At 38.7% G+C, this 23,547-nt stretch overlaps 5 protein-coding genes and 1 non-coding gene across 7 annotated transcripts; 1 reads left to right on the forward strand and 5 right to left on the reverse strand.

The window, feature by feature from the left end:
* Positions 1 to 373: 373 nt before the first annotated feature.
* On the reverse strand, positions 374 to 5,028 carry LOC140763484 (SNF2 domain-containing protein CLASSY 3-like). The gene is made up of 3 exons (XM_073101691.1): positions 3,340 to 5,028; positions 2,630 to 2,788; positions 374 to 2,525 (listed from the first exon to the last, which is right to left on the reverse strand). Exons 1-3 carry the CDS (start codon positions 4,900 to 4,902, stop codon positions 573 to 575), a joined length of 3,675 nt encoding a protein of 1,224 aa, XP_072957792.1. The 5' UTR covers positions 4,903 to 5,028; the 3' UTR covers positions 374 to 572.
* Positions 5,029 to 6,723: 1,695 nt separating this feature from the next.
* Positions 6,724 to 10,985, reverse strand: LOC140763758 (uncharacterized). 2 transcript variants are annotated; one of them, XM_073102095.1, is made up of 7 exons: positions 10,591 to 10,985; positions 10,397 to 10,483; positions 10,205 to 10,294; positions 10,003 to 10,101; positions 8,538 to 9,140; positions 7,955 to 8,026; positions 6,724 to 7,147 (listed from the first exon to the last, which is right to left on the reverse strand). In XM_073102095.1, exons 1-7 carry the CDS (start codon positions 10,723 to 10,725, stop codon positions 6,911 to 6,913), a joined length of 1,323 nt encoding a protein of 440 aa, XP_072958196.1. In that variant the 5' UTR covers positions 10,726 to 10,985; the 3' UTR covers positions 6,724 to 6,910. The 2 variants fall into 2 exon arrangements, with proteins under 2 accessions (XP_072958196.1, XP_072958197.1); XM_073102096.1 differs by having other exon boundaries at positions 10,003 to 10,095; positions 10,591 to 10,983.
* A 2,335-nt stretch (positions 10,986 to 13,320) lies between these two features.
* On the reverse strand, positions 13,321 to 14,527 carry LOC140762824 (FCS-Like Zinc finger 3-like). The gene is made up of 2 exons (XM_073100779.1): positions 14,138 to 14,527; positions 13,321 to 13,818 (listed from the first exon to the last, which is right to left on the reverse strand). Exons 1-2 carry the CDS (start codon positions 14,410 to 14,412, stop codon positions 13,644 to 13,646), a joined length of 450 nt encoding a protein of 149 aa, XP_072956880.1. The 5' UTR covers positions 14,413 to 14,527; the 3' UTR covers positions 13,321 to 13,643.
* Positions 14,528 to 16,816: 2,289 nt separating this feature from the next.
* LOC140762825 (FCS-Like Zinc finger 2-like) lies at positions 16,817 to 17,606 on the reverse strand. Its single transcript, XM_073100780.1, has 2 exons — positions 17,295 to 17,606; positions 16,817 to 17,198 (listed from the first exon to the last, which is right to left on the reverse strand). Exons 1-2 carry the CDS (start codon positions 17,525 to 17,527, stop codon positions 17,045 to 17,047), a joined length of 387 nt encoding a protein of 128 aa, XP_072956881.1. The 5' UTR covers positions 17,528 to 17,606; the 3' UTR covers positions 16,817 to 17,044.
* Positions 17,607 to 19,856: 2,250 nt separating this feature from the next.
* LOC140764090 (U2 spliceosomal RNA) lies at positions 19,857 to 20,055 on the reverse strand. Its single transcript, XR_012104966.1, has one exon. It is a non-coding gene; the product is annotated as a U2 spliceosomal RNA (small nuclear RNA).
* A 134-nt stretch (positions 20,056 to 20,189) lies between these two features.
* On the forward strand, positions 20,190 to 22,159 carry LOC140762885 (probable pterin-4-alpha-carbinolamine dehydratase, chloroplastic). Its single transcript, XM_073100861.1, has 3 exons — positions 20,190 to 20,650; positions 21,029 to 21,221; positions 21,749 to 22,159. Exons 1-3 carry the CDS (start codon positions 20,276 to 20,278, stop codon positions 21,838 to 21,840), a joined length of 660 nt encoding a protein of 219 aa, XP_072956962.1. The 5' UTR covers positions 20,190 to 20,275; the 3' UTR covers positions 21,841 to 22,159.
* The last annotated feature ends 1,388 nt before the right edge of the window (positions 22,160 to 23,547 follow it).

Genomic DNA, 23,547 nt, shown 5'->3' on the forward strand with positions numbered 1-23,547 from the left:
GACCCAAATGTATTCTGATCATACATTATTTACATAATTGAGTCTTAAGTTTATTCACAAACAAGAAAATAAATGGTCTTCACTTCTCTAGTTAATTAGCTCATTAGATTTTTGGAAAGACAAGGGATTATGCTTTGTGTTTCAATGCTGAAACATATTTGTAGTCTAAAGACGGAAAAGTAGTGGTGCTAATCATTGTTATATGAGAAGAAAGAACATAATTTGAACAAAGATAAAAGGTTTCAGTTGCTAAACTTTGCGATTGGAATATCGCTGCATATACTAGTTAACGCAAATTAAATATAAACTCAATAGATCAATAAGACACCAGTCAGATATGGTGGATTGAGACATTGACAACTACTTCAGAGAAAAAGAAAATAGGAATTCCTATGGGATGGGGGGTTACAATTGAAGAAAATGACAAAAGCCTACAGCTAAACAATCCAATTCTATAAAGAGAACAAAAGAACGTATACATATTTTTCCAAAGAGATTTCAACTCCATTTTAAAAGTGAAAAAGAAGAAACCTGTTAGAAATGATAATATCTCATTGATCTGATTGCAGTCGCTATCCACCAAATTCAGAAGCAATTCGCCTGTATGTATAGAACATGTTTGATTCTGTTGGCGGGTAATAGATCTTCACAAACATGTCTTTGAGCTGGTCATGTGCAGTCATCTCTTCCAAAATCTTATCTTCAGATATTAACTTAAGAGAGTGCTCCTCTGCAGCTTGTGATAAACTATTCTTCACATTATTAAGTTCGTTTTCTGGAGAAAAAACCAATTTGGACAGGTGATCTTTTCTGGATTGTCTGTCATACTTGTCTCCTTCCTTTGTTCCGGATGTGATTAAATTGTAGGTGTACACAATTTTTTTCTGGCCAATTCTATATGCTCGGCTGATAGCTTGTCTTCCTACTGCAGGATTCCAAACAACATCTAGAAGTACAACCCTTGAAGCCCCAGTAAGACTAATCCCTTCACAGCAAGCCTTTGTAGATGCAAGCAACACCTTTGCCTCACTTTTCAAATCATTGAAGACATCAATTGAGGACTGCCGATATCGTGGAAGAATCTTTCCATCCATTTGGAGCACCTCCTTCCCTTCACTCCAATTAAATACCATAATGAGGTGTTCTTTTATCAGGGTTAGTGGCTGGATATACTGACTAAAAATTAAAACCTTCTCTTTCAATGCTTCACATAGGCGAACAACTTCAATCACAAATCTCGTTTTTACTCCTTCAAAGGGGTCCAATCTCAGATCCTCTAGTAAATCCTTGTTTATGAGAGCAGCCTCCTCTTCAGTCATGTTAATAGAGGTCACAAGGTACGGATGAACGGAGGCCATGGCGATCTGATATTCAGTCTCAAAATTTCCGCGAGCCCCAATACTCTTCTCCATCTTCTCAATGATGTCTTTTTGCAGAGGGAGGGGATTCAAAATAATCACACATTCTCTTAGACCTGGGAGTGCCTGGAGGATGTTACCATTATGAATATGCACAAAAGGTTTCAATACAGATCTCACTTCTGCCACATTATGATCAGTAACTTGACTAGTTAGAGAAGTCCAAAAACCTTTCCCTTCATCCTTTTCAGGATATATGGTCTGCTCCTTCTCTGAGTTAGGCTTCGTTTTTCGTCGGCTTACTACTGGCACATTGATTAAGATCTTTTCAGCAAACTTAGGTCTAACCAGACATAAAATATTGTACAGCTCCAGAAAATTATTCTGGAAAGGAGTTCCTGAAAGAATAACACGCTGTTCAGTTTTCACTTTTCCCAGTGCCTTCCAAATGAGACTACGTTCATTTCTAGGTGTATGCCCCTCGTCAAGAACGAGTAAGCCTGGCTTTTCAAGAAGGATACTTTTTAATTTCATGTCTGTGGGGCTCTTGCATCTGTCTGATGTAAGTCCCTTAAAAAGGCCATAGCTTATTCCAAGGATACCACCACCTTTCTCCCATGAATACAGTTTCACCAGGCGTACCAACTTCTCAGTTTGAGGTTCTCTGCTTACCAACTTACAGATGGCATTGTCCTCCCTTCCAGAATAGTCCCTAGAATTTAGCATATGAAATGGTAGGTTGATGTTCCACTTTTTGAATTCTTCTTCCCACGTAAGAAGCATTCCGCTAGGAGCAATAATTACAGGCCGGCATTCGGGGAAAATCTTCATGTATGTTTGGATAAAAACAATTGCTAGCCGGGTCTTTCCTGTCCCTGGAGCATGCGAAATTACACAGCCACCAACAACATCAGGTCTAGTCCCATTCTTCAACTCATTGAGGTTAATTCCACCTGCTAAATTTTTCCACATAAACTCAAATGCTTCCTGCTGATGTGGATACATGGTCTCAATCATCCCAGGAATGAGATCCCACACTGTTCCCTCTAGATGACATTGTGAACCTAGCTTGTCGTTGTTTTCAGCTGCTCCTAAATCATCATATAGCAAGGGGCTCTCCAAATTAGTGATGTGTTTCAGTGCTGACTTCTGCCCGATGTTTCTTGACTGCAAATGCAGAAAAAGAAAAGGAAAATGTAAGAATAAGAAATGAACCGGGATGCTCTGATGAAGAACGAGTGATGTGTGCATTTGCGATAATCACTACTCACCAAGGATGGCAAAACATGTCTGATTTCCAAGCTCACAAAGGAGCAAAATTTGCACTTAATTCCAATCTGCTCATCTAGGATGAACTCATGCTTCCCTTGAGAACAAAGAGCCCGTGGATCAGAACCAACCTGGTGTTCGTTGCTCTGCTTTTCTTGACCCTGAAAAACAACACGGTGCAACACTTTTCACTTATTAGGAAGAAATTATCATCAAACATATACGATGGACCATGGAGAAAATGTATACTGATATACATTATACTTGAAAAGGATAAGAAAAACATGAGTTGGATTGAATGTATGCTAAATATTGGATGATAAGATATATCTATTGACAATCTAAAAGAAACCAAATAATATCTGGTTGCTCATATCTTATAGGTAAACACACAAACCAGTCAATAGACTCGACACGCTATAAATATATATAATAAGCTGATGTATTCTCCTGTTCAGACATATCTATCTTCAATTAAAAATCTGTAATATGTTTAAATGGAGATGAAATAGCAAAAAAGTTCCCACAATTATGACAGCAAGAAAATTTTATTTATTCTAGTGTGTACTAAATGCTGAAACTTAACTTCTTAATTGAGCATGCTTACAAAAAGAACCACCTAGGGGATGCAAACAACAACTGATCAGGAATTCACACAATGTCGCAAAGCATATTTTTGCAATTGTTCTTTGTATAGCAGAAGTAGAAGTACCTCATCAATATTATATGTACCAATATTCATAGACTCCAGAGCAAATTCAAAATCAGCCCACAATTCATCCGTAGCTTTCTCATAATCAGATCTGTCGACTGGCTCAGGATCTTCATCCCCGAATGAGAATTGTAATGGAGGAAAATCCTCGTCGCAACACTGGTTCTCATCCAGTGGGGAAGATGAATTTTCAATAGGAGCTGAATCTTCTGAAAGCTTCTCTTTGTCATTCCAGATCGTATCAACAAGAAGTTTGGCAAGGTCTTGTCCCTTTGGCATCTTACCACGTTTTATCTTCTTGTCTTTCCGTGGCTGCACTCGCTCATGCCGCAATCCTCCCTTTCCCTCATCAATGTCCATCACATTCACATTGATGTCGCCACTTTTCTCGACCTGACTCCTTTTGTTGCTCTTCTCATCCTCCTCACCAGACGAAGACAATCTGAACTCAAGAACTGAGTCTGACTCATCCACATCTAAACAATATGGGTTGCTTACTGTCCCAAGCTTTTGCTTCTTCTTCTCTGGCTCTGAACTGAAACATGATCTCGTACGTTTTGCAACCCCAGTACTCCCACTACTGGCAGGACCTTCGCCATTGGCTTTCTCATTGCCGAGTGGCACAAGAACGTCGATTCCAGAAAATTTCCTCTTTCGGAAAATCCGGGAGCTCTCACCCTTGTTTACAAATCCTTCCTGATCGTCTCTTATTGTCGTATCACTGTTATTAATTTCAAGATTGTCCTCCTCTTCCTCTTCGTGCTCCTCCTCTTTGTCCACAGTATCACTGGACAGTTCTTCAAAGAAAGGAGTGTATGAAAACCTTTTCTGTATACCCACACGCGAGCGAGTTCTCTGTGCGATGGAAGAAGACGCCATCAAATTAATGACTTTCTGAAGATCCCTTTGGCTATCACCGCCGTCGATTTCCTCTTCTTCCTTTCCCTCTCCTTCTCCCTCAGAATCATCAGCATCCTCAGATTCAGGAGACTCCTCCATTCCATCATCAATCCAATTCTTTGAATCTTCCAATTGCTCCTCCTCCATAAGTTCATCTTTAACATTAACTGTCTCCCTTTCTGGGGAAAGTTTGTTGCTTTCTTGAGCTTTGAACTCTCTTGCTACTGAATCCGAAGTGCCCAAAGAAACCGAGTTCCCTTCGTTAGACCCTGATTTCGACTTTATCGATCCCTCAACGGTGCCCTCGCTATCGCCGCCGCCGTAACCTGAATGAAAGACGGCACCTTTCTGGTCCGACGACAAAGATCTCGACAACTCCTCTGCTTTCAACACCTCTAGCGATCTCGACCGAGTTCTCATCGCCACTGACGCACTGTCTCCTTTCGAAGAGCCACCTTTTCCGCCATCCCGGCGTCCTCTTCGATCGTCCTCTTCTTCCTCGTCATCCACAATGACGACGAGTTCCGGGCGCCGAAACGCCGTGCCGCTTCTCCCAGGTAAAACCCTAGCCTCGCCACCGCCACGGTCGCGCTGCCGTGCATCCGGTTCGACTCGGTCGCTTATAGTTTCGCGAACTCGTATTCTGCGAGGAACAGAATCCATCTCCTCTCACCTCAATCTCTATCTCTCTCTCTCTCTCTCTCTCCGGTGATTTTTCGTGAAGAAAGGTAAAGTTATTGGTACGCAGTTATAACTCGTGATCTGAGAAGAGGAAGAGACGCGAGGAGAGAGAAGAGAGCGAGCTGGGTGTGGTTTCGGGTGCGCTTTGCGGTTGGCGGGGAAGGAAGGAAGGAAGTAGTTGGAAGAGGAGGAGGGAGAAGTTAGCGGAAGAGGAAGGAAGAATAAAAGCCCGCGAAAGCAGAGCTGCGAAACTCCGGAAACGGAACAAAAAAAAAAAAGACTACTTTTCCTCGGACAAAAATGCCCTGCGAAAGTCGTGATCAGTTTTGAGTTTGGCTCCCCCATGCAATTTGAAATCTCTCTCTACCTTTTTTGTCTTTTAAATTTGAAATCTTTTATATAACACCCAGTTGCTATTTTGGCAAAAATAAATAAATAAATAAGGATAAAACATAGAGACAGATAGAGCTTTAAGAAACATTATATATATATATATATATATATATGAGCCCAAGCTATAGTGACGAATTTTATTTATCTTGAAAAAATAATGATTGAAAAATTGGCATTGGCTTCTTTGAAAATATTACTTTTTAGATTTTATATTGTAAGTGTAGGAGACAGTCATATATTCTAATTCTTAATCAAGAATCTGGAGGGTTTTTTTTATGTCAATATATTGTCGATTTCTTTTTCCAAATTTTTTGATATCATGGATTTCTATGTAACCAGCTGTTTAGTAATTGATTCAAAATCATGATAACCAACCATTTTTAAAAAGCTTCTTTTTATGTCTAACCATTTTAGGTCAATAAATTGCCAGATTTTTATGTTAATATTCACGGTTATGAATATATTCTTCCTAAAAACAACATAAAATCTCATCTGATTGTTGACTAAGTCTCGTCTCGCGCGAGGGGTTCTAGTCTGACTGATAGTGCTAGTTCAACTATACGTTTAATTTCTTCGTAGATAGAAGATAATAAGAGATCATTTGGTTAGTTCAACTATATTAGAAGTTTTCTAATAGAATTAAAAATGCACCATAATTTGACTGCCTCTTAGATTTGTTTACTCGAGATATTTTATAATCTGTTTATTATGTATCTAATCGTATAGCAGATTTGTTGTTGGCCTGTGATTTTTCATGTTAAAAGAGTTTTCTACATATATTTTGTGTTTGAGTTTACTGTGATTATTTTGTTCTCTTTTAGTATTTGGTGATATTAGATTTGGTGTTAGCCTGTGCACAATAAGTGGTATCAAAAGGAGGTTGTGATAAATCCCAATATTTCATAAGATAACATTCTCCATTGTCAAATGGAAATCTTACTAAGATTTTAAGAATTTCTTCCTACAAAATATTATTACATAACATACTTTTCAAATAACTTTCCTATGAAGTCATTACTCATTAGCATATTAAAGATGTTACCGCAACTGTTATTAATTCATATGTTGGATTTGCAGAGTTCTACATGTTCTTTGTATCTTTGAAAGGACATATTCGCTGTCGAATAATAATGATGTATCTGTGTTTGTTGAGAAAGATTTTTCTAAGTATACTAGGATTCAACTATGTTGACATTGCTAAGCATTTATCCATCAAGGAACTGTTTCATTCCACGATCCAACCCTTATAGGAATTTGACTAAGGAATGATGATTCTTTTAAACAAAGTATCCTACAAGATATTCCAGGATTCACCTCACAAGAGATAATCAAAATTCCTTATGTCTTCTGTTGAAATTTATGTTCTTATTCAGATCCATGTAGAAAATTCACAACTAAACCAAACACAAATAAGATAAAGATAGGCTGCTGAAATTTATGTTTGAGTACAGAATCTAAGGCTGCTGAAAGAGATCGTTAACTGTACCAACAATTCATTTACGAATAAGTAAAGAAGCATCAATGATATAAAATTCACCAATGGCTAGTTTTAATGAGAGCAAAGATTTGCTTATTTTTTTGTCACAGGACTCTGAAATCAATTTTCAGCTATAGGGAATACTGATCCGATTTTGTTGTGCCCAAGGCGATAGCATTTAATGTTGACGTAATATGGACCGAGAACAACATAGTTATCTTCTCCTCCAGCGAAAAAACAAAGAGTGTATAGGGCAAGCTCAAATTCAGGGCTCACACCAATTAAACTGCTGGAGACTGATTTCATAATACCATTCCATTCAAACTGAATTGTGAGCAATTGAGTTTCAGAATCAGGCTGCAATTCATGTCAAAAAAGATGAATCAAGTAGTGCTGGTATAAATTATAAGACTACCAGTAATGTGTATATTAAGGAGCAATAGAAAAATATATCAAGTTACGGCAATATCAGAAACTTCATATAAAGATAACTAAATAACGGTGGTTCAGAAATTCAATTACTACTCAATGCAATGCATCATTTAAATTGACATATCTCGGAGTCAAAAGTATATGACCAAGATAAGAGTGAAATTCAATAATAGAAAGAAGCAACTAGTCATTCCCAGTGGATTACTCATTAAGGTTGATACAGATTATTCAATTAATGTTGTCTACTATTGATGTTCCATTACCTTTACAGCTCCACTTACATATTTCAATGTTTTTGTATCTATTCTTACAAATAATATCCAATATAGAACATTAACATACTTTCACTCCTACCTCTCAAGTCTTAAAAGAAATACCATGCCTTCATCATTATCCTTTTGAAATGCTTAGAAGCAACCTCCAGGACAACCTAATGGTGGCAGGACGAGGGATCTCCCAGTATGGGAAGGTAGATATGCAATTAAAAATTTTAGGTGGATATTAAATTTGTGAAATAGAAAACTATCTTGCAGGTAAACAAGTAGACAACCACTATTTACTAGAGTGTGTTGTCATCAAGATAGTGTTTTCCAAGATATATAATCTTCCTGGATCAGTCAATTCTAAAGTATATTTGAGATTGTACCATTTGATTAGTTCATCTATGGAAACTGGAAAGCAATGAAAATGCTAGATATGTGACTGCATGTGCATGGATAATAAAATACTTACAACTTCGCCACGCCTCCTTGGGAAAATATAACCTTGGTAATCTACAGTCCCTTTAGCTTCTTCTATATAAAACTGCAAATATTTAAACAAAGCTGATATCAGATTCTTCCTGTTTTGGATGGCAAAAAGAAAAACAGAATGCGCTCCAATTTGTTCAAGTCAATCAGAAGAAAAGCAATTGTTTGTGGGCCGTAACAGAAGCCAAATTGATTCTAGCATACCAGATATTTTACTCCAGTTCTTTAAAGCTTTATCATGCAGCTTATCCTTTTCAGTTGATTACTTCGATATGCCAAAGATTTCGGAGATTGTAGGATATACAGAGGTAAATTTCATTTATCACACATGCCATAAATCTCTTGATTTACTGTGATGCTGATGTCTTCACTTATATTCAAAGGCCATAATGTTGGAAAGCACTATTTTGATGCAATAAACACAACCAAGGTATCAAAATTCCAGAAATGACAGCATCTATTGATCAATAAAACATGGAGGATGATGTGGCACCATCTACCATAAGAAAATCTTGTTTAATTGGAACAAAAAGCCACGAAAAACTCTATAAATACAGATAACTTGCCTGAATCCAGTTGTGGAACCCAGAGACTTCTTGCTCACCTCTTCCCTTGATTTCTCCAACAAATACATGCTCAAAAGCAGAAGAGCAACTAGATCCACCACCTCTTCCATAGAGATCAAACCAAATACTTGTTATCATTCTCTTGAAGTCTTCATAGTTATGAGATAAAATTCCCTTGGACACCAAATATGCATGAAGATATTTAAATGGTGGAGTCCTGCTTATTTCCTCAACAAATGCAGCTTGCTCATGCTTCTCTTCAGAAGTAATAGCTTCTTTACATCCCTCATTTGGATTATAATTATCTAAAAGAGCACAAAAACGAGAGTATGTCGGCTTTCTTAGTACATCATCACTTAACCAGCTAAACAAATTATCAGATGCCATATCGCCCTTCTGGTAGACCTTCTTTCCTTCACCACAATTAATTTCATAGTCTTTTCCTGGAACCAAGCGATTTATATCGAGCACCCACAACCGATTGCAGGCTTTTGATAAGTCATCAAGCTCCTCACTTGTTGGCTCTATGTCTAGACCATGATAAGTGCCTTCGTAATATTGCTGTTCAGCCGCTGGTTTTTTGTACCCATGCCAGGCCTCAGACTGCAAATGAATAGGCATTGTGGTAGAATCCACTATCATAACTCATGAACTTCTAATGATTTTTCACTAGTTTACAACAAAATAACAGTTAAAATAAGCAATGCAATAAAATTTCATACAATTGAATCAGAGGAAATTTATCACAACAGAGAACTGCATTCAAGTAAATGCAATCCGATAAAGATAAGCTCGGGAATCTAAATTCTTATCTCTTATTTCTGTTTAAAGCCAGTTATTCAAATATTTATTTTATTCTACAGCTTTGAATTTTACTTGATTTTTCTTATGACATGACTCTTCTATGAAACGTATAGATTGATTTCAGAATAAAGAATCATCGGCGGTGAAAGAAATAAATCCATTTAATCAATACATTTGGAGAATGTTGAATTACGTCTAGTCCAATGGAATTAAAATCAGATCAGAACCATTCCCATACGAAAGAAATTTAATATCGCAATTGCGTAAGAATAATGCAACTCGGTCAAGGTCTTGACTGAAAGTTATACTCGATATGTTGGAAGCCTGTTCAATTTTAAACCACATACTGAATCGAACCCTCAACCGAGGTTTATTTGGTATAAAATTTTCAGTAAAATTCTGAGAGTACATTATATACATCTAACTAAATAAATTCCACAATATATCTGAAACAAAAGTACAATTCAAAGAAGCAATCTTAAAGAGTTGTGCATTCTTAAAAGTGTTCTCTAAATTTTATTTATAGCAACTTGACCCCCAACCCAGCAAATTGACATAATATCCCTGCCAAATCTACTGCAGATTTCACCAGTATCGAATTCCCAATTTAATAAGATAATACTCTGCACACCTGTATCTCAAAAGAGAGATTCAAACAAACCTGAAGCTGCTTCCTGGGTACTGGATGATGCTGCTGCTGCTTCATTCCGCCAACTGTCTCCCATCTCTCATCAGTTCTCTCTTCACTCTCCTCCTGCAACTTCATAAAAATTCCAAAATAAAATTACCATTCACTATTAATCCGAAGCCATCAACATTTTTTGGATAAATCCGAGAACTAAGAAGATCCAAAACAAACAAACCTGGTGCTGTCTTCTTGGTGAGGGATGAAGCGGCTTCTTATTTCCACCAACAGTCTCCCAATCCCCTTCACTTCCTTCTCCACTCTCCTCCTGCAACACTCATCCGAATCCAAAGCAAACCCACAATTGACCACCAAACCAACCATCAAAATCTTAACTTTATAAAAGAACCAACGAGTCCAATGTTGTTACCTTTCTTGAATTCCACGAACTGGGACGGCAGCTAAACTCGCCCCTTTGCTCTTGTCTTCCTTCCTCATCATGCCCAGACGAAACCACCTGCAAATACCACTCTCAGTCTCTCCTAAATCACCAAATGCAAAGATAAAACACAGCAAATAAAGAAATAGCTGATAAATGTAGAAGAAGGGCAATGAGTCAGTGACCTCGGCCCAGGTGGATCTGGATCGCTCGTCCTCATGAGAAGGGGATTGGGCTCGCCTCGGCCGGTCGTCGTCTTCGCGACCACCATCGATAGCTTCGAGGGCGACGTGGATTAACCCCTTAACGAGACCTTCCATTTCCGATTTCCTCTCTCTTCTCTTCGTGCCTTCAAGACGTTCGACAAAGTGCCTCTTTGGATCTGGTGAGCAGAAAAAGCGTCAAATACTTAAATGAGAGGTGGAGAGGGAGAGATCCAAGAGATATGGTGGGGTTGTCATCAATGGGTTAAATAAAAGGAGGAGGAAGTCGTCGCTGGGGTTCGATCTTTATCGAGTCCATTAAATAATGATAGGGACGAGATCATGCAAAAGGAGGAAGGCGTCGGCAATGGCGGGTAATGGCGTTTCGGTAATTCAACACTACTTCTCAGGTAACTTTCCACATAAACACCTCACCTTTTGGCGATTTCTCATCCTAGAAGTGTCTACTTTTAATATAAACCTGCCAATTCCAATAATTTTATAAAAGGCCCCATTATTATTGGGCCTTTGGTCCAATACTACAGTATGAATTCCAAAATTTAAACATGGGCTAATGGATTAATTTGAGAGGTATCTTAATTCTCCAAATGGCCCAATTCAACTTACTCTTAACTATTTAATGAATATAAAAATATCTATGGGTTTTTAATATGAGCAATGTTTCCGGCACATTTTACATATATGACTAGATTAGTTGATAAAAAATTAGATTTTAAGTATTTTCTTATTGCTTAGTCTTATAACTGTTTCCTTAATAATAGGACCGTCAACTTCTACTAATTTATTATTAATTTTATTTTTTATAAAAAAAATAGATAACTAAAAGAGAAATAAAATATAATTTAAAAAAGTGATTAATACTTCCAGTTAATTTTATTTGGTATCGTTAATTAGAACAGAGAAATTAATAATTCTCACCGAATCATTTAGTTTTTAATATAATATATAGTAGTTGGTTGTGATCATAATCTTTTGTTGGATTTGGAGTTTGTTTCTAAGTGTCAAACTAAAGCATCGACTTGTCACACACCACTACGCCATGGTCGGTGGTTAAAACTTTCTTTCTTCTTCTTCTTTCTTCTTCTTCTTCTTCTTCTTCTTCTTCTTTTGGTTTTGGAATTAAACGAAATGAATGTCTAGTTGGTTTGTAGATAGATGTGGACATATTTGATCCGATTCAACTTGGACAAATTGCATCAGTTAGTAATGCATGCCAGATGTTGATTGTAAGGCAAAGTGGATACTACTCTGGATGAATTAATCAATTCAATTTAAGAAACTTAGTAAAATAGCTATCTCTACTATCTACTATTGCATCATATAATACGACAGTTGAATGCTCCTCGGGGTCACGGGAGTAACAAGCTATTGTCCTTGATCAAATATATTTTTATATCATATATTTCTTGTGAAACTTATTTTGCTCTGCCGACTTTGTACTGTATATTTATCTCCTCATCTTTTGACTAAGTTATTACTATAATATTTAATTAAATTAAAAGTTTAATGGACATAACATATAGGAAAGATTATACGTGGTTTAGTTCAACTTCACAAAACCTCCTTATAATTTTATTAGTATTATTTGGATGGAAGTCTAGTTAATCCTGCAAATATGATGGGAAAAAAATGGAGTAAAATTTATTTAACTCACAGGAGAGGTCACGGGGGTAACAAGCTCTTTAAATAAAAAGTAGAAACAACGAACGGTGTATATTAACGTTGAGAAAGAAAGAGAAAAAGAAAAGGTGAAAAGAATAAAGAGGAGAGGAATGACCTTCTTCCCTACTATTACTACCCAGTGTCCTTTTTCTTGATAAAAATAAATGAGTCCAAGTCAAGTCACGAAATACTAAAGTATGGTACTTTGATGTCACCGTTCCTAGAATCCTATATAGTTCATATGTTATACTTCGTCTTGCTATCATATTAAACAAAACGAAACGAAAAATAAATGGACGGCTGAAGGAAAATTGATATATTTTTTAATGAAGAAGAAGAAGAATATATGAGGCAGTTGAAGGGAAACAGCTTAATTAATATTCTCAAGGTATGTGTTACTAAAGAGAGGGACAAAAGTTACGAGAGAAGTCGTTGGCGAGAGAGAAAAGCTGCACCGACTTGGGTGCGATTTGACGGGTTAAAGGCCTCCAAGACTCCGACTTGGAAAATGACCGAGAGAAGAGACTGGGAAGTTACCGGGAAAGCACAAGGAACTATTCAGAAAAAATAATAATTATTATTATGCGCGTGAAGTGTAGGAGCTTCCGGACGACTCCACAGAGATTAAATTGCTCAAGTAAATGCAGGCATAGAACCGGCACCCATGACGGTTTAAAGCTAACAAAGAACAGTGGTTTTTATTATAAATAGTAATTATGTCATGTTTTTATCATTCGTTTGATATCAAGTAGATGCAAAGGGTGATGACACAACCGAGCTGGGGCCCATACGAGAGGAGGTTTGTCTGTTTCCTGAAAGATCTCTTGGTCTTGAAAGATGTTATGAGAACAAAGGAAGAGATCTCCATGGCCACTGAATAAAGATTGCTCAGCAGGAAGCAAAAAAGTAAACAATAGACACAATTCAGCAATGTTTTTCACTCAAAAGTGAGTCGTCAGACTTCTCCTTCAACTGATGTTGGAATAACCAATCTCCAGAGAAAAGAAAAATAAAGGGAGGAAGAGAGAGTTGGTAGCAAAACCCCAATATATAGGAGGACCAGGAATTACACGAAAAAGCCCTTCTACATCTGGTAATTTACAAAATTGAAGTTGAAAGAAGAAAAAGAAAAGGAAAAGCAAGCCATAGAGCTCTTTGCTTTCTCCTATACAACGTCCAAGAGGACCAAAAGAAAAGAAAAAGGAAATTAAAGAAAAAAAAAAAAGTGGGCTTTTTTTTTTCTTCTTTCTTCCTTTGGGCCTCAACATCTTGTAGTAAAGCTCAGGTAGTAATATTACTATTACTGCTGTGTTACTTATTTTTATTTTTTATGTTGTAATTATAGTTAGAAATCACCCAGCCACGGCTGTACCAGTACGAATCTTTTGGGATTTGGGAGAGCTCTGCCTCTGCTCCAATTGCTCTCGGGAAGAAGCCCTCAGAGGGAGCTTCTTCTTCTTCTCCTTAGCTTCGTCCATTTCGATCTGCTGCTGTCTGCACTCTTCGCTGCAGAATGGCGTGTCTCCTCTGCATTCAAATCAAATGTGGATTACTAAGTAGCCACCCAAAAAGTATGAACCAAATCGGAGAAGAAAATTTAGAACAAAAAACTCCTTTTTTTTTAAAAAAAAAATCCTCTGGCTTTAATATTCGCGATGTGATTTGATGGTCAAAAAGGCTTTCCAAGCACGCCGGAAGAGGCGGGGGACCCGATGCTTCGCGAAGGAAGGGCTTCTTTCCTTGTTTTTTTTAATCCACAAAAGAGGCGCACCGCCATTGGAATGACGGAAATACCCTCGCCCGAATGGAGGAGAAGAAGAGGGAAGGAGGAGGAGGGGGGCCAAACCTGTACATGAAGATGTCGCGGTTGCCGGCGAGCGGCTTCCTGCAGAGGAAGCACGCGTCGAGGAAGTGACGCGGCCCGTCATCCTCCAAGGGGTCGCAGAAGAACCGGGCCGCGGACGCCGCCATCTCACCCTCGCAGGCCGTCTTGGCGCGGCGTGGGTAGTAGGTCGGGAAGAGCGCGAAAGGGTTGCCGTCGACGGCGCTCCGGGACACTCCTGCCTCGAGATCCGAGATGGACTCGGATGAGGAAGACGAAGAGGAGAAAGAGGAATCCATGGAGATAAGTATCGAGATCTCCCTCCTCTCTCTCTCTCTCTCTCTCTCTCTCTCTTATCTATTCCAAGCTTTTACTACTTCGGGCTTTGGTTTCGGGGGGGGAGGGGGAGGAGCGGAAGGGGAAGAAGGAGAGGTTATAAAGAAAGAGTAGTGGATGAAAAAAAGGAGCAAATAGGAATTGGTCAGGCCTTTTCGTAAATTGGAGTAATATCTGGGTTTTTTACCCCGCTTTTGCGATGCAAAAAGAAAAGAAAAGAAAAAAAAGAAGCCATTAGGGACGTGGTCCCAAATGCCATCAATTATTCCGTGATATTATTGGCACTGCCACTGACTCAATTGAATCAGTTCCGTTCCAATTTAATTTCATCTCCAGCTGGAACACAAAGCGGCTCCTATTAAGTTTTCTTTTTTTTTAAATCACCATCCAACTCATTTAATAAATATATAATAATTGTATCAAATCAGAGTTCGAATTTAATTTGAAGCCAATGATATTAGATATCTGTGTGAGGTTAGATGAAATCATTGACTTAATAAGGTCTGGATTGTTAATTAAAAGAAAACAATAGTTTAATTTCCCCATCACTATGCCCTGTCAGTGTCATCTATTGTTTACAAAGTGTGGACATTTCGCTTGAAGTCAGGAATTGCTATTATATATTTCTTAATCTCTCCCTGTCCCTGTCCCTGTCCTTTCCTTTGAGGGAGAAACTTAGGGGGGGTGAATTATTTCTAAAAAATTCCTTAAATATGGCATAATTGTCATTAACCTCCTCATTTCCTCCTCGCTACACTAGTCAGTCACTCCACCGGCTGGAACCGGTTGTACCGTGACGTCACGCACTCCCCCACCACTTTCGTTTTCTTCTTTCGAGGACCACTTTTGTCGTGACGTGATGCATCTTCCGGTTTCCCTCGCTTTCCTTCTTTCGATCTCCCGACCCCCACTTGCATGGGCCCCAGTGAGATAGTATTAATCATGCTACGTAATTAAACTCGCATCAAACTTAATCACTCACAGGAATTACGTATGTATGTATGTATGTATGTATAGTCTTCCAATTCCAAGCATATATATATATATATATATATATAAGAAAAGCAATGGAATGGCATGCATGCAACTATACACACACATACGATCGAGCATTAATTGCCAACTTGCCACGTCAGCTTACCTCCCCTGTCTCCTCAACAACCAGCAAGTCTGAGTCAACCCATCTCTCTCGCTTGGTCTCCCCAAGTGTTGTCTAGCTAGGGTAGCTCAGTTTCCCACGCAATATAGTATGGTATGGTATAGAATAGAATGGTATGGTATGGTATGGTATGGGGTCAAATAATTGAGCAAAAGGGAGAGCTCTAGGTGTCATGGTTGCAGTGCAGCATGCAAGGTTGCTGCTACCTCGGCTGGTTGCTGGTTGCCTTGGGAGTCTAAAAAAGGATTCTCTCGGGGCATGCACAGGGTACACATGGTTGGATGCCATGGATCCATGCCCATGTCCATGCTATTTTAATGGCGTCAAGAGAACCCCAGAATCCTACGTTTGTATGATTAGGGCATTGGGCACCATAAACTATTATCCTTGCATGTTCACTTGCACATGATGTCTGCTCATTAGAATGAAGTCTATGCATAAAAAGACTCTGAATAGAGTAAGTAGATATATATATATATATATATGTATGAATGTATAATAACCTACGTCAAGTTATTCTATGCTGGTGTTGGTAATCTTCCAACCCATGTTACTCCTCCCAGTTAGAAGGGTGTGGATTGTTCAAGAGAAGGGGGGATGGGAAATTTTGGCAGACGTTTAAAAAAGTCTTTTGGAGAATCTCAAGGTTAGATTTTATTTGATCGCCTTTTAACAAATGTATCATTACGTCCAAAACTTAGTGTTGAAGGGAAGTAAGGAGTTGTTTAGCTTAGATGGCCAAAGTACTTGTGATCAACGAGCTACTGTTAACTATTCAACATGTTTGAATGTAAGCAATAGAATATCTAGAAGGCTTAATACGTGTTGCTGTTCTGCTATCTTTGATATTATTTTCTTCTAGTACAAAATGTTTAATGTGATATACATGCTAGAATATAAAGATTATCGTGATCAGTGAGTTAATTTTATTTCTTAGATCTGTCGTAATGTCTAAGCCCCCCTAAAATAAAAGAGAGTGTTTGAATATAAAATTTTATATTGTTATCTATAGGATTAAACTAGTAGGTGTTGATCATTTTCTAATATATAAAGAGAATTAATTAGATGGCTTTGTTGTAGTTAGCCTATATCATCTTCCCCAGAGAAGGATTCTAAAGTTAAGTTAAACTCTTTCTGATTTGGATTTATTAGTTGCTTAACTCATTGTTGTATATATAGAGAGAGAGATCGATTATAATATCTGTGAGTCGTAATTAGAATTGATCACCAGCATATATATAAATATATATAGATATCCAAGCTCGAAAGTTTAAGCATTGCAATGATGCGAAGAAACCCAGTAGTTTCTTCTTTTCTTAGAGCCAAGGAAGTGATTGATTACACTCGTAGTAAATCCGATGTCGTTCATTACTCGGAGGCGTCGAAGTAATTGCCACCTCGTAATTTCTCAAACGGCGAGGGCCGATCTGCTAAAATTACCAAGCACTCACTGGGATCCTCTGCGAGCTTTGCTGCTGCTCTTTTCTAGAAAAGCCCCTCGAAGATTTCTTATTCCTATTCTTCTCCTCGTCCTCGTCCATCTTTATCTGCTCTTCTCTGCACTCCTCGCTGCAGAACGGCGTGTCACCTCTGCGCAAGCGAGACCGACTCAGAAACACACCCCAAAAGACGAATCTACCCCTAACAACGATGGAACGGGAGCCGGAAGAAGAGCAGGGAGCAAACCTGTACATGAAGATGTCGCCGTTACGGTGGAGCAGCTTCTTGCAGAGGAAGCAGGCGTGGAGGAAGTGGTGGGCGTCGTCAACGCCGTCGAAGGGGTCGGAAGATAACCTCCGGCCAGGGGACCCGTTAGTCCCCTTGGGGTGGTAGAAGCTCCGGTAGTTAACGGTGCTTCCGGAGAAGCCTGCCTCGAGATCCGCGGCGTCGAAAGAAGCGTAAGAGGAGTATGACTCCATTGTTGTTGGGTTTCGTTTCTTTTTCTTTTCTCTTTGCTTCTGGTTGGAAGGGAGAGGAAGTGTGGATGGAGGGGGGAAGGGGAAGGAGTGAAGGCTTTTTTTTATATAAGTAGGAGAAAGAGGGTGTGAGGTGAAGTGGGTGTGGGCGTGGGGGGAGGGGAGATGGAGGGTATTTTGGGGAATTTCGATGGGTTGAAAGCAAACCAGGCATGGCTCCTGGATTTAACGTGAAACCATTGGCTACTAAACTAAACAGGAAATACGTGTGGTCCCACCACATAATACCACCTCTTTTAATTTTAGAAAATTACGAGTAAAATAACTATTATATCCATCATCTATCTACTACTACTACTAAGGTTTATTTAAAATAATACCCTATATATAACTCTAATGACATTCACTCGTAAGAGTCGTTAAATACGTACAATTGATACATCAATAATCACTCGAACGAGAACCCCACGTATCAGTCCGTGTCAAAATCACTCTTTGTTTTATAAATATATTTATGCAAAAATGTAAAAGAAAATTCACTTGACAATGATAATTAGCCATATATAAATAAATATATATATATATTTCAAGATTCAATGACAAAATCATAAGGCAGGCACTGTCAAGTCCTTGTCTTGAAACCTAACCAGGTGGAAGAATTAGTTCCATCATTAAAGCATCAAAACCGACAACATGAGCTGTGACCATAGTTTTACTCGCCATGTCTCACGGTTTTGTTGATAGATTTTGTCGAAAAATTAAGCCAGTGGCCAAGTGTTTGTCTATTGAATCAAGATTTATTTTGATGAACCTTGTTAGTCGGTAAGATGTGCACTTCATGGATGTTCCTATCAATTCACTTTGATTACGTCCGGTATATATAATTACAGCGTAGATTCTGTATAGATGAACGTATCCAAATCAGTCTCGAACGTGAGGCTTGCAATTTTGGAGAAGATGGCAATCGAACATCCTTCTTATGGCCCGGCTCGTAGAAAGTGGAATCACTTTTTCCTTTTTCTTTTCTTTCTTTTTTGTGAGAGTGGAAGAAGAAAACAAAAGAGAAAAAGAGAGAGAAAGAGGATGCATGCATCAATCTACATCTCTTTCACTAGAGAAGAAGAGCTTTTTAGCTTTTGTTTGGTTAGAGCCATTAGTGTGCTCTTCCGGAGTACAATAGGAGAGATTGTTAATTAATTGGATCCAGTTACCTACCAAGTTTTATATATTAATTACAATTAGGATGCATAATGATCTTTAATCCTCGGATTGCATTGAGATCAATACTGATATGAGAGGAGTAAATAAATAAGAAGGTGGTAGTGCTCGGAGGTGGTAACCTTTGCTCCCTGTCTCACCATCATCAATGGATTCCTTTCTTTCTGAAATTAAATTATAAGTTAACATCTCGATATCAGAAAGGATTCTCTGAGCATATAGGCATATAATTGAACACAATGGATCCCATGGCCAATCCTGAGTCACGGAGTTATTTTAATGGCAAAGAAATCTAGAATCTTAGCTGTGTTAGTGACATATAGTAAGCTCCACTTGTTAAACTTTTCCTCCATACATTAATATCATACATTTCCATGGTGAAGCTCACATGATTGGTGTTAGCACCAGAAGCTCCTTAATTTATAATATTGGCAACACTAATAATATGAGGCACCTCTTTTCCCATGAAAGTGAGCTTGTTTAGTTGTAGGGTTCTTTTTCTTCTTTTTTTTTTAAATTTAATTTTCAAGTTATATATCAATAATTTAATATAAAAAGGACAAAATTATACTTAATTGAGAAATATATTATGAAAACTAGAATAATAATAGTTTTAATTTTTGTCTAAATTATTCAAATTTAGAGGTATCAATACGTGCACGCATCTGATATATTATTTAACTCATCTCCTAAAAGCTAAAGCCTAAAGCGATTACCTAACACTCTCAACTCTATGCTCCTCAAAAGCTAAACCTGTCCCTCTTTTAACTCTTTTATCTTTACCTTAAATCTAAGGAAAAGTTAATCTTTTGACAGTCTCGAGGATTCTCTTGGGCCGTGTAGAAATAGCACATGGCGGTGGTTGCACGAACTAATACTAATGCGTTTCTTAATGGTGGTCCTCCTTAAAAGCCTGTTGCTTAGTTACAGTTTTGAAAGCAAAAGTGGGAATGAGACTTCGCCACCATTCCACATTAAAGATTAGCAAACTTAACCAAAATTAGGGTTTATTACTCTTAATTATATACAATGGGTGCCAATTGGGCTTGGATTAATAAGTTGATTTCTTAATGGGCTCGGCCCATAAGTTAAATATTTGAGGATTAAAGATTTGTAGGGGTGCGCCAGGCCCGTGCAGTAGTGCAACGCGCGGGCGACGCCTGAGGGCCCCAGCAGCAAGCTACTGTGAGGTGGGCCCTCCCCCGAGAGATATTAATTTAATATCGTGGTGGGCCGATGGCCCACGTATCAGATATTAAACTGATAAGAACAGATACTACACTTGATCTTAGCCAAAAGGCCGAGAAAGGTATGAAGCTTTACGATCACGATGGGTCCTCTTTTATAGAGTGGTGAACAGGTTGGTTTCGTTGCGTGGCCGATGTGGGACTAAATAATTTGTTGAATGAAGGGTTTAGGAATAGAATAAGGTGAAGATGTAGGCGGTGATATGCAAAATGGCCGAGAAGAATTGCTAGAGTGGTGGGAGAAGCGCGAAGCTTTCGGATAGGACTCGGGGACTTATCCGCTCCCATGGCTTCCGCTATTCTGCCTTTCTCTCCCATCTTTAACCTCCAATTCTCCTCGCGGAGCGTTGCTTCCCACCAGTACGCCTCCTCCTATTCGTTCTCCTCCCTCACATACCCATGTCAGAGGAGAAGCACCCAGCGCCATCTCCGTCTTCCCGCCTTGGGCAGCGATCTCTTGGGCGACTTTGGCGCAAGAGACCCGTTTCCGGAAGAAATCGCGAGCAATTTCGGGGAGAATGTTCTCGGTAACACGGATACCATGCACCGCATCCTAATCCCAAATCTCTCCGTTCTCTCTCTTGCGGAGTTAAGTTGTGAGCCGGTCCTTCCTTCCCAGCCTCCCATATCGATTGAGGATGCTGCGAAGCTGCTAAGGAAGGTAAATTCACATCAGCCCATTCCTAAATTTTGTACCTTTGAACATATTCGTGACACAACAAGAACCTTAAGTAGGTCTGTCCAACCTTCTCTTTACTTATTTGCTGGAACAGTACGTGTGATGTATGTCAAAATGCTGCAAAGAGAACTACTTTCGAAGCATTTTTAAATGCATGTAAGACAAACAGTACGTAAATGACTGTGATCGAGTAGGGGAAAAAGGAGACAAATTTAACATAGGTTAATGTGATCCTCTTGTATTCATGTTCGTAAAATTTGTCTCTAGATGTCATTTGAGAATTATTCTTTCAGACTTATTTCTTGATTCACAGATGATTGTGACCTGTGTTAGTTTCATAATGTCTCTGTGTTTTGGTAGATTGTCGGTTGGAGAATAGCGGAAGCTGATGGTATTGCTAGATTACAATGCTTGTGGAAAGTAAGGGATTATGGATGTGGAGTGGAACTTATCACTAGGATCCATAAGGTTGCAGAGGCTTCTGGACATTACCCAAATCTTCATTTGGAGCAACCTAATCATGTTAGAGCAGAACTATGGACTTCTTCAATAGGTATGTTCTGTTCTGATGACAATTTAAATGTCTGTCTTTGCAAAAACACTGTCATTTGAGACATGGGTTATAATTCGCTGCCTTCGGTGAATAGGCTATTAGCTTTAACTTTTTTTTATCAAGCTCTTTACATGCTATCCTTGAAATTCATCTCCATCTTTCTTTATATTTGAAAAGGCTTTTGAAATAACAAAAAAGAACTTTCTGAACGTATGTGATGGTGAACACAAGTCATCTAGTGAGTTTTATGGCACTCTGTTCATGGTTCTAAGCAAAATTAAAGCCTGATTCATGCGACAAATATAACTTAACGAACTTGGTCACATTTTAAATCATCCATTGTACCCAAGTTTCCATTTATGAAGTAGATTTTTCTTTGCCATTGCATTCAAAAAAGTTTTCCATCTGAAGAACTAGGATTTTATTCTAGAATTCAATGGGAAATAGAGACCCATTCAATGTAAACTTTTTGTAAGTTTGTTGAACATCCACAGTTCACTGACTCCGCATTTGAACTTGAACTGCAGGTGGTTTGAGTATGAATGATTTCATCATGGCTGCTAAAATAGATAAGGTCAAAGCAGTAGATCTCCTCCCAAAAAAGAGGATATGGGCATGAGAGTGCAAGTAAAACTTTGGAGTTGGTTGAGTATGCTGCAGTAGCAACCAATTTCCTGAGAACCCTTGATTCACATGTAATAACTGTTGTCTTATTTTGAATCAATCTCTGAAGCTTGTTAAGGCTGTTAACCATTCTTGCTCAGCAGTCATTTGAACAAATCCTCAGGATTAATGTACTACTCTCTGGGTGGTAGAAATTTGTTCAGTAGTAGAAAATTCCTGGTTCTGGCTTGTTTGATTCATCATAAGCATTGTATCTGTAACATGCTGCGTCCTGTACAAAATATAATATTAGTATGTATATTTTTTGGGTGCTAGATGAACGTCCAGGTTGAATGTTATACTTCTATCCACTGCAGGAATCATTAGTCTGCTAATGAGATGGCAAATTTATTTATCCAGGGAGACAGAGCCCAGCTATACTGATTGAGAAAAATAAATAAATAAAGAGGCCAGCACCCTCCTTACTATGAATGAAATGGTGGAAAAGAAGAAGTTAGCAGAAGAAAAGTGCGAGCTCCATTAGTGGCTAGATTCTAAAGAGAGATCTGAAAACTAGTTGAGGTGCATATCTCGGGCATTGAAAATCTTAAGATTTCTCTTATTTATCTATAACAACTATCAAACTATACTTACTAAGGAGACAATCTAAGGCCTTTCTAAATGGGCTAGGAAAGTATAGTGGGAAAGAAAAGTAGAGGTGATCGAGGACCGAGCGGGCAAGGGTTTGTGCCGGTTGGGTTGGGATCCTTCTTAACCAGCCCACCCCACCCACAAATTAGCAGAGCTGAGCCGAGTTTAAGCCGAGTTAGAATAATTCAGCTCGCGACTAAATCAGACTAGGGTCGAGCTAGACGACCAAAGATCTGACTGACTCTTTGTAGCTCTGACTAAACTAGGCTAGAGCCGGTAGATCAGCACTAACTGAAGCTGAGTCCAGCTATCCATGGGACCAGACTCGTCCAGCCATCCATGGGACCAGACTCGTCCAGCCAGGCCCAATTTTTGTTTGATTGCTATCTAGTTGTTATCTCCAAAGCATAACAGAGAATGCAAGTCCTTATCTGTGACATATCTGATTAGAAAATTTTAAGTAGCATTCACGTAATGAACATTTCTACTTGTGCACTGCTCTGCTTTCTGTGCCACAAGATACTGCAAATATTCCTTTCTGTGTATCTTCACACATCCATCCATCCATCCATCCATCTATCCATCCATCCATCATATGGTAATGCCACACAGCAAGCTATCTCCTTTTCTTTTCTTCCTTTCTTTTTCTTCCTTCTTTTCTGATAAAAAAACAAGCTATCTTAGATTCTTTAGGGTAGTTTGGAGTGGTAGTACAACTTCCTATCAAAGAAACCGTCCACTTCTCCATCTCTTGTCAAATTCCTTCTGGGCAAGGCAAACACTGAAAGCTCCAATCTAATTTAAAATATCTTATGCTGATTTGATCTTCGAGTCCTCCACTCCTCCTTGGATTGTTGACAACTTGGGAGTGTGAAAACGAAACAAAACTATTCCCCTGTTGGGGGCTGGCCGTTGGATGCATCGCTTATTAATTACTTCCGTCATAGTTCTCTCCGTATAGTGTAGTATCATCATGAGTTGCTTCCTGGAATTGTCGCTGAATTGATTCCACTTTCCTCGAGGGTGAATCAATACTCTCGCCACTTCCGTTCACAATTTTGTTTGTGTCTGA

Source organism: Typha angustifolia, chromosome 7, assembly GCF_048772165.1.
Source record: "Typha angustifolia cultivar Huaian chromosome 7, ASM4877216v1, whole genome shotgun sequence".
NCBI lineage: Eukaryota > Viridiplantae > Streptophyta > Magnoliopsida > Poales > Typhaceae > Typha > Typha angustifolia.

What these genes read in the sequence shown, in the direction of transcription:
- LOC140763484 (XM_073101691.1), bottom strand. Translation starts at nt 4,902, where the DNA reads ATGGATTCTGTTCCTCGCAGAATACGAGTTCGCGAAACTATAAGCGAC. An exon ending in GTACATATAATATTGATGAG is followed by an intron (nt 2,789 to 3,339) that starts GTACTTCTACTT and finishes GTTGTTTTTCAG; the next exon opens with GGTCAAGAAAAGCAGAGCAA. An exon ending in GACATGTTTTGCCATCCTTG is followed by an intron (nt 2,526 to 2,629) that starts GTGAGTAGTGAT and finishes CTGCATTTGCAG; the next exon opens with TCAAGAAACATCGGGCAGAA.
- LOC140763758 (XM_073102095.1), bottom strand. Translation starts at nt 10,725, where the DNA reads ATGGAAGGTCTCGTTAAGGGGTTAATCCACGTCGCCCTCGAAGCTATC. An exon ending in CACCAAGAAGACAGCACCAG is followed by an intron (nt 10,102 to 10,204) that starts GTTTGTTTGTTT and finishes ATTTTTATGAAG; the next exon opens with TTGCAGGAGGAGAGTGAAGA. An exon ending in TACCCAGGAAGCAGCTTCAG is followed by an intron (nt 9,141 to 10,002) that starts GTTTGTTTGAAT and finishes ATTCATTTGCAG; the next exon opens with TCTGAGGCCTGGCATGGGTA.
- LOC140762824 (XM_073100779.1), bottom strand. Translation starts at nt 14,412, where the DNA reads ATGGATTCCTCTTTCTCCTCTTCGTCTTCCTCATCCGAGTCCATCTCG. An exon ending in CGCGACATCTTCATGTACAG is followed by an intron (nt 13,819 to 14,137) that starts GTTTGGCCCCCC and finishes ATTTGAATGCAG; the next exon opens with AGGAGACACGCCATTCTGCA.
- LOC140762825 (XM_073100780.1), bottom strand. Translation starts at nt 17,527, where the DNA reads ATGGAGTCATACTCCTCTTACGCTTCTTTCGACGCCGCGGATCTCGAG. An exon ending in GGCGACATCTTCATGTACAG is followed by an intron (nt 17,199 to 17,294) that starts GTTTGCTCCCTG and finishes TCGCTTGCGCAG; the next exon opens with AGGTGACACGCCGTTCTGCA.
- LOC140762885 (XM_073100861.1), top strand. Translation starts at nt 20,276, where the DNA reads ATGGCTTCCGCTATTCTGCCTTTCTCTCCCATCTTTAACCTCCAATTC. An exon ending in CTGCGAAGCTGCTAAGGAAG is followed by an intron (nt 20,651 to 21,028) that starts GTAAATTCACAT and finishes GTGTTTTGGTAG; the next exon opens with ATTGTCGGTTGGAGAATAGC. An exon ending in ACTATGGACTTCTTCAATAG is followed by an intron (nt 21,222 to 21,748) that starts GTATGTTCTGTT and finishes CTTGAACTGCAG; the next exon opens with GTGGTTTGAGTATGAATGAT.